The sequence below is a fragment of the Sinocyclocheilus rhinocerous genome, unplaced genomic scaffold, assembly GCF_001515625.1.
Source record: "Sinocyclocheilus rhinocerous isolate Xijiao unplaced genomic scaffold, SAMN03320098_v1.1 scaffold1892, whole genome shotgun sequence".
Taxonomy (NCBI): domain Eukaryota; kingdom Metazoa; phylum Chordata; class Actinopteri; order Cypriniformes; family Cyprinidae; genus Sinocyclocheilus; species Sinocyclocheilus rhinocerous.
This window is the reverse complement of record NW_015652347.1, coordinates 291957-301515: the sequence shown is the minus strand read 5'-3', so window position 1 is coordinate 301515 and position 9559 is coordinate 291957. Positions and strand designations below refer to the sequence as shown.

General features: G+C 37.5%; 1 protein-coding gene across 1 annotated transcript in view; it reads left to right on the top strand.

The window, feature by feature from the left end:
* LOC107714885 (neurexin-2-like) overlaps positions 1–9559 on the top strand; it is a 368434-nt gene that overhangs the window by 158192 nt on the left and 200683 nt on the right. The window contains exons 6-7 of the mRNA XM_016520877.1: positions 2467–2628; positions 6495–6933. Of these exons, the coding sequence (XP_016376363.1) occupies positions 2467–2628; positions 6495–6933 (601 nt within the window). The remainder of the gene's footprint in view (positions 1–2466; positions 2629–6494; positions 6934–9559) is intronic.

Genomic DNA, 9559 nt, shown 5'->3' with positions numbered 1-9559 from the left:
GCAGCAAAGTTCCTTGATTATTACGCCGGAATGAGAGTATAGTTCCTAGCCATATCGGCCTAGAAAATCACAACTTTTCATTTTCAGTCGGTCTTAGTACACGATGTAACAACAGAAGAGTCAAGTTTTAAATAGGAAAAATATAGAAACTCTTTGGTCATTATTGAGCGCTGGTCTGGAGGCAGAAGCGGAGTGTCCACACGTGAAGTTGAGAGTGATTTGTTAATAAGCGCTCAGGACCATCATCACACAGAATCCTTGAACACTGATCTCTGATAACAGCGTGACGATTCGTCCGCCGCTCAGGGTCAGACGTCTGGATCAGCTGTAAATATCAACTCAAGATCGCTGGAGTTATTCTGAGCCACAATAAAGCAGGACGAACACACGGCCTCCTGTGATTCAGTGAATGAAGAGTAACAGACCAGTGATATTCAGTAATATTACTGAAGTAGCAGCGCTGACACTGAACACGCTTGAGCTGGATCCTGAACTGAACTCTGTTGTCCTCTGTAGAGCTGGAACTGAGTTACTTTCATAATTGAAATTCTGAAATTTGCTGCTTTTGCGATCATGCTGGAGTTTTCCCCTAGAATATGACTTCATTTTTCTGCATTTGGTAATGTCATCACATGTGTTGTATTTGTTGGGATGTAGTGAAACGTGCAGCTGTGCTGTTGTGGCAGTAGTCACAGTGCAGCAGGCAATGTTCCTCTCTCTTCAGCAGACAGTGATCACTCAGTCTGTACTGTGTTAGTGTCTTTCTCACAGCTCAGCTATTCTGCTGGTTTATACTCTCTTTTCAGCTGTAAATATAGCGTCATCTTTTGTATGTTAGTGGCATCTTTCTAATAGGCAGTGTAGTTTTGTCTCTGTGACTGTATAATTGGTTTGGTCTGGACTGTGCTGTGCTGGTTTGAGTGTAGTGTGAGTTTCTGCTGTCATTGCCTGAGATGAGCTCGGTTCACTGCGTTTGAGCTGCTGGTAGATTTTGACAGCTCTTTTTTGAATATTAATTAATAATGGGTATTGTCCTAATTCAGCTCTGCACGAATTGTTTGGGGTTGCTCTGTTAACTTTTAGGATGCTTTTACAAATTTGTGTATACATAATTTATATTCCTTCTTTTTCCCATTTAGACACATCTTATGTTATTATAGGCCTCTCTCTCTCTCGCTCTCGTGGGTCAATCAGAGCTTTTAGCAGGAAAATGCATCGGAACTGCAGAAGAGACGTGAAATGAGTTATGAAACCGCCTCAGCTGCTCTGATTCTCTGATTGATTACAGCAGGAGGCCATCAGAGCCACACCAGACATGCTCACACACATACTCAGAACAAGGCTTTAGAGCAGAGGGATTGCATCAGAATGAATTAAATAAATAAATACAATTAAAATAGAATTTCATTTTGTTTGCATTACTGAAACATTAGTCATAAGTCTCAAGTGAAAATCTGAACTCTTATCAGGCAGACTTATTATAGTTATAGTTAACTAAAGCTACAACCATTAAACAAAATGTTACTGAAATCAAAATAAATGTTAACTGGAATAAAAACAAAAGTAATTTTATGTCATCTAGTTTTCTAAGCAACATTTCTAATTTTCATTTATTTTAGCTTGATTTACTAAAATAACTAAAATTGAAATAAAAATAAAAAACTATATAGACATTTAAAAACAATAATAGCTCATTATGACAAAAACAAACAAAATAATTATTAATTACTAAAACTTTAACTACAATTAATCTGTGTCCCTGGACCACAAAACCAGTCATAAGAGTCCATTTTTTTAATTGAGCTTATTTGAATAAATAATCTTTCCATTGATGTATGGTTTGTTAGGATAGGACAATATTTGGCTGAGATACAACTATTTGAAAATCTGGAATCTGAGGGTGCAACAAAATCTAAATATTGAGAAAATCATCTTTAAAGTTGTCCAAATGAAGTTCTTAGCAATGCATATTACTAATCAAAAATTAAGTTTTGATATATTTACGGTAGGACATTTACAAAATATCTTCATGGAACATGATCTTTACTTAATATCCTAATGATTTTTGGCATAAAAGAGAAATGTATAATTTTGACCCATACAATGTATTGTTGGCTATTGCTGCAAATATACCCCAGCGACTTAACACTGCTTTTGTGCTGCAGGGCCACATATGAAAAATGCAAATATAAAAATAAGTCAGTAAAATCGAACTCAAAATATTAACCCTAACTAATAAATATCACTTTTAGTCTTTGGCTCACATTACTGAAACAGAAGCGTGTTGTTGTCAGTATTGTGTAGCGTGTGTTAGCGGCGTGCTCTGACGGACAGTTTGGCGTTCAGCTGCGCTCTGAAGAAGCGTTTCTCGCACCGGAGCCGCTCCGAGTAGCACAATCACAATGACTCTTTAATCCAGTGTCTCTGTCTCCTCTCTCTGTTCCTCCGGACGCTCTCTCGCCGCAGGTCACCATCTCAGTGGACGGCATTCTGACCACCACCGGATACACGCAGGAGGACTACACCATGCTGGGCTCCGACGACTTCTTCTACATCGGAGGAAGCCCGAACACGGCCGACCTGCCCGGATCTCCCGTCAGCAACAACTTCATGGGCTGCCTGAAAGACGTGAGTCTGACGAGCGCTAACGAGCCCTGCAGCTCCACACAATCAGCTGTTCACTTACAAGTGTGCTCGTAAATCTCTCATTATCACCAAATATTGCATTCAGTCTGTTTTGTAGTGCTGCCCCGTAATATTCGACTAACCGTTAGTCGACCAGAAGAGGCTTGGTCCTCCAAAATTGTATCTGTCGCTTAGTCGCAGAAAAAAATAAAAATAAAAATCCACAGGCGGAGACACACAGATCGTTAACGGCTGGTCTACGGTGCGCTCACTTGCTCTTAAAATACTCCGTCATTTCTGGTCTTACAGATAAGAGTAATACATGTTTCGAATCTGTAAAGACTCTGTTTATTTGTGTGCACTCACAATAACAATAAAACATGGCGCTTGTGTAAAATAATGAAAGCAGTCAGAATGTGCTTTCTGCCATCTCAGTCTCTGTGAACTTGAGCCAGAAACTCTGAAACTCTGTGTATACTTGCCGTACAGACATGACAAACATATCTATAGAGAGTGAAGTGTCCACTTTCAAATAAACCAATTGAAATGGAAGAGAAATATTCTCAGATTATGTGTGAAGCATGCATGCATGCGCATCACTACTGCGGAGATGAGACTTCATCTCTTAAACTGAAAACACAGAAAGCACTAGTGTATCAATTAATTATTAAAATGTTATTAATGCAGTCTTCTTACTGTTTTTCCCTGACACATTCATAACCATTACTTCTGACGGTGCGCCGTGGCAAGCTTTATGCGTGCGCTTGAGCGCTTATTAGGCTATGCAATTAAAGACTCATTATTATGATTTAAATGGTTTATTAATAAACGTGCGATTAGTCGACTAATGCTTCAAATGAACGACTACTAGTCGAGCAGAAAAATCTTTAGTCGAGGGCAGCCCTACTGTTAGGACAGGTTTTGTGCTTCTTTTAGGATGATCATAGTTTTCATTGATCTGAACCTGTGCACCTCAGGTTTTCAGTGGAAACAAGCATTATTTCTGGTTAATTTTGGCAATATTAACTAAAAAACAATCAGTCAGTTCCAGAAAGAAACACAAAGCCTGTGCTAACTGGAAGAAAACAGGCTGATAAAAAGATGGAATCCAAGATTTGGTGATAATATAACATAATCAGAGATTTATAAGCAGGAACACCACAGGTTTAACAAGGTGGGAGAAAATCCCCAAAAATGATCAACGTTTTTTGGTAAGTTGTTATATATCCTGTGTGAGCAAAGTCGGTTTTAGTCCAATCCGATAACAGTAACTATTACAGAAAATCCTCCGGGTCTAAATGAGTGAAACACAATCTGAGGGTCAAAGGTGAAGTGCATCATCTCTGTTTGTGTGAGCAGATGTAACGACAAGTGCTCAGCCAATGGCGTGAGTTTGGGGGCGGAGCTAACTGTTTGAGTGACGGCAGGTGGGCGGAGTGTATTGCTGTTATCACTGTAAATATAGTTTTGCTGCTTGTACAACTAAATTAAAATGAGCTAAAGCAACCGCTGAACATTTTGTCACTACTTCAGTTTATTGTGCTCAATGCAAAATTATGTAAATATGCAAAATTATGTAAATATGTAAAATTCACAAAAATCCATTAGTGTAAATCATGTTTGTTAGATTGACTGAAACTGGGCAGTGGATTTTTAGCTCAGCATAACATTGAATTAATTCAAACATTGAAATGAAGTGTTTTTGGAGTAAGGAGAAAGACCTGCTGGTGTTTAATGTTTGACATTTAAAAAAGCGTTCATGTTGAAGTTTCTGTGGTTCCCATGAATTCTGTATAGTTATTAATGTCAGTCACTCTTTTAAGGTGAGTCTTGTAGTGTACAGTATTAACAACGATTAGCCTCATTTCTTTTAGTGTGTCATAGTTGTTCATTTTTGACAGTCTTTACTCAAAACATGTGATGAAATCTACCTAAACTAATTGAGAGCAAATTCTTTTTTCTTTTCTTTTTTTCATTGACTGCCAAATAGCAGATTTAATTTGATTAGACTGTTGGAATATCATTAGTTTCCCATGGAGCAAAAACCCATGTGAATAGAAATGATATTTATGAGTGTTAAATGCAGCAGATAGACTAATATTTAATGTAATTTCTTCTGTCATTTATTTATTTCCCATTGAGGTTACTCGTAATTCGCTTGTTCGCCTGTTTGGATTACATATTCTTTTGCAAGTGATTACAAGTTTTATGAATCTTTGGTGCAGTTCGCCTTAAACAAATGCCACTTTTCATAAATATTGCTTCCAGCGCTGTTCTGTGAATGCTTGCGTTTATAATCGCTGCTGAAGTTGTGTCTGTAGTGACAGAAATTAATGTTTATTATCAATTACATAGGATGGAAAAACTTAAAGGGGTAATTTCCCTGCTGACAATACTGCTAGAAATGTTTTATTTATTTATTTTTTAAATCTGTGCTACAATAAACTTGCTCTAGGCGCAATTATGTAGATATGGGGCCGGTTGCATAAACCTAGTCTTAAAAAGTTAGTCATCTAATTATTTTTCATAAAGACTTTTTGAATTCAGTTATGAAAAGGCAGATTGGTCGTATTTGTATTGAAGAAGTAAGACTGATTACCCCATTGGTAACTGCGTGTTGGTCAAACTACTTCTTTAGACACAGTCTTAACATGGTGGCAACTCTTTATGCAACTGGCCCCTGGTGTCTACATGATATCTATTGTATTATTTACTCTGATGTTTCTACATAACATAGCACCTAGTTAAACCATGCTTTTAAAGCGTATGTTAAGTAAAATCAAAGTATTGCCAAGTAAGCTTTGACTAAATAAAAATGACTCAAACTTTTACTGGCCAGGCTAAAGTTACTTATTTTCTTTGTTAAATTTACTTAACTTAGGTAAGTAGATTTTACTTAATTCTATATGGGAAATTATATGTAATATTTACTTAATTTCTTTATGAATGTGAAGTTCAATAGTAAGTGTATTGTACAGAGCAGTAGCAGTAAAATTAGCTTAAAATGTAAATGATTTTCTTGTTTAGTATTTTTGTCTTGTTTTCTTGTATAAATATCTAACCATTCTCGAATCAGGATGCATTTACTTGACAAGTAAAATTATTTAAGACTTATGTCTTGTTTTCTGAAAAAAAAAAAAAAATCCAAATTCTGTAAAGCAAGTAAAAAATTCTGTCAATGGGATAAGAAAAATAATCCTGTTTAGCCTTTGAATTAAGATTATTTTTACTGGTTTTAAGCCAAAACAAACAAAATTTGGATAATATTTTCAGATAACAAGACGATAATATCTTAAGTCGTTTTACTTGTCAAGAAAATGCATCCTGATTCAAGAATGTTTAGATATTTAGTTATGTAGTTAGTTTAGTTAGAAACTGTATTGATCCCTGAAAGGGGCAACTCATTTGCCACCACTGTACATTACAAACAACACAAATTATTAAACAACAAACACAATCAATCCATCAACAACCCATTTGCCACTTTACATTGCAGACAGCACAATAAATGACTTAACAATAAGCACAAAAACAATATTAATCCATAAACAACGTACACCATGTTGTTAAAAAACCTAACAGCTGTTGGAATGTTCTGTAGAACACCGAGGCATTACTGATCTTCCACTGAATGAACTCTTGAATCCGCTGAAGATGCCGTTTAGTGGATGTCCTTCGTAATACACAATCCTTTTCAGTGTTGCCCTTCCACAATAACCTCGAGAGAAATCGGGAATAAAACCAATAATTGAACCAGGTCTTTCTGATCGTTTTATTAATCCTGTTTTTATCCTCCACAGTGAAGAGATATACTTATACTAGAAAACAAGGTATTATTTCAGCGCGTGTTGTTTAATGCACTCCTGCAGGTGGTGTACAAGAACAACGACTTCAAGCTGGAGCTGTCGCGTCTGGCCATCGAGAGGGACCCTAAGATCAGTGTGCACGGGGACCTGGTGTTCCGCTGCGAGGACGTGGCGGCCCTGGACCCCGTGACCTTCGAGACGGCCGAGTCCTACATCTCCCTCCCGCGCTGGGACACCAAGAAGACCAGCTCCATCTCCTTCGACTTCCGCACCACGGAGCCCAGCGGCCTGCTGCTGTTCAGCCACGGCAAGCCTCAGAGCAGCAAAGAGCAGCGGCCCGGCCGCGAGATGAAGACCGACTACTTCGCCATGGAGCTGCTCGACGGCTTTCTCTACCTGCTGATGGACATGGGCTCCGGCAGCATCAAGCTCAAGACCAGCAACAAGAAGGTGAACGACGGAGAGTGGTGCCACGTGGACTTCCAGAGAGAGGGACGGAGAGGTGAGGAGTGATGCATACGGGTCTGTGCATGTGAAGACAGTCTGGCCTGCGCTCCCCAAAACCATCGCAGACCATTGAAACCAATGGAGGCTTACGATGCTTTTGAGAAACGCAGCTCTGATCCGCTCCTGATTGGACCAGAAGCGTTGCCAACTAAACAGTCTAAAAATCTCCCTGCAGCTTTCCGCCAAAATAAACACTCGAGGGTTTACCCTTAAAAGTAAATAATTTAGGGTATATTAGTATTGTGCCATTTTGTGTTAAATATAAGTATTGTGATTTCAAAATATAAAAAAATAAATAAGCACTACAGTATAAATGAGCTGAATAAATAATCTTTCCATTGATGTATGGTTTGTTAGGATAGGACAATATTTGGCTGAGATGCAACTATTTGAAAATCTGGAATCTGAGGGTGCAAAAAAATCTAAATATTGAGAAAATCATCTTTAAAGTTGTTCAAATGAAGTTCTTAGCAATGCATATTACTAATCAAACATTAAGTTTTGATATATTTACGGTAGGACATTTACAAAATATCTTCATGGAACATGATCTTTACTTAATATCCTAATGATTTTTGGCATAAAAGAAAAATGTATAATTTTGACCCATACAATGTATTGTTGTCTATTGCTACAAATATACCCCAGCGACTTAACACTGCTTTTGTCCTTCAGGGACACATATTATTATTATTTTTATTTTTTTATGATTAGTTTAACATAATACTAATACTAATACTAATTATTATTATTGTTACTACTGAAATGGTCTCTTTGATTATTTTCTCTGGATGTTTCAGCAACAGCAATTTTAGACATTTTGTTATGAGATTAAATGTCTATCATATGGCAGTTCTATTTGCAATTACAATATATGCCAAAATAATTACATTTTGGACCAAATCATGCAGCTCTACACTGTCAACAATTATTTAAAAAAAAATCAAAATAAAAACAAATAATATAAAATCAAAAATCAAAATAAAACACTTACAGAAACATTAAATATTTTATTTGTTTTCCTGCAAGTCATCAGTGTTAATTAGAGAAGTGTATAAATAGCCATCGTCCATAAATAAATAATAGTTACTGCTTTCGTTGTTTTTCACCCATCTAACCTTGTATTCTAATAAATAAGGTTTTGACACCAATGTTTTAGATACTAACATAATTTCATAATTCCCAATTCCAGTTTTAAAACCACAGTAACATCTACTGCCCTAATATAAAGTTCAGCCTATACCTATCAAGACAAGTAAACATTCAGTAATAAACTAAGAGCAAATACACAAATCACAAGCACTAGCACAAATAAATACAACAGAGCAAAGATACACATGAAATAACGAGTGCATTAATTCATTTGGCAGACGCTTGTCCGAAGCGACTCACATTGCATTGAATGTTTGTATGAGTTCTTGCATTCCCTGGGAATCGAACCCATTACCTCAGCGTCGCTAACGCCACACTCTATTGTTTGAGCTACAGAAATTTGAAGTTTGAGCTCGAACGGGTTTGGAATATGGCTGCTGTAGAGCATTCACTCCAGCACGTATCGCTGCTAAAGCGCGGCCAACGAGACGCTGTTAAACCCCATCGACGCTGCCAAAGGCTGCTCCATTTGCTGTGATGGGCTAATCGAGTGTAAGACTAGAGGAGGTGGGCGTGTGTCCTGTGGGGAAGAAAGTCCAGCAGTTCTGTAATTGCAGCTTAATAGACAATTAAGAGTAAGTCATAAATCTCTGCGATCTGCCGAGAGAGCAGCGCTCATGCCGAAATATCGCTCATGCACACTTCTTGATAAAAAACGATCAAGCGTAATCAGGCAGGCATCTAAAATGATTGGGTACCCACAGACTCAACTGTTAGATCTGTATAACAGTGTAAAGAGAAAAGCAGCTTTTGTTGCGGACCCCTCTCATGCTTTGCATTACTTCTTTCAGCATCAGGTTGTCAGTTCAGAACTCCTTTGGCCAGAAGGAAGGCTTATAGTAATGCAATTTATATTCTAAATAAGGCCAAGCAGTTTGTCAGGATCTTGTATCTTAGGTTTGTTGTTATTTATTCTAGAGGAGTTGTTGTGGATTAACTGTGGTTTGGTTGTCGCGTGAGCTTTTTTGTATTGTGTATATGTGAGCCTTTTACCTAAGACAAATTTCTATCAATAGCTATGTTTCCATCCAAAGATTCGAGTTAAATTTATGAATATCACATAAAATGTTTGCGAATAAAGCACCGTTTCCATCCAACGAGTCCAAGAGAACAAAATCGTCCCTTCCTGATAAACTTGCACTGTATATCACCAAGAAAACTAGGAGAAGCCACTGAATATAATAATTATGATGAATGACTTGCGTCTCAGAGCGAGCAGACGAAACACAATAAATGCCGCCATTGCTTTCAGAGGAGGACGTAACACTTTATCTGGATCATCCACTTTAGACATTCTACTAACAGTAAGTAACTTTGCAACTATGCGTCAACTAGCAGTCATTAGAGTATTAGTAGACTGTCTGCTTAATATCTGCTAACACTTTATTTTGATGGGTCCACAACATACTGACTATGAGAAACTTTGCAAGTATATGTCAACTTACTCTACTAACCCTAAACCTACCCTA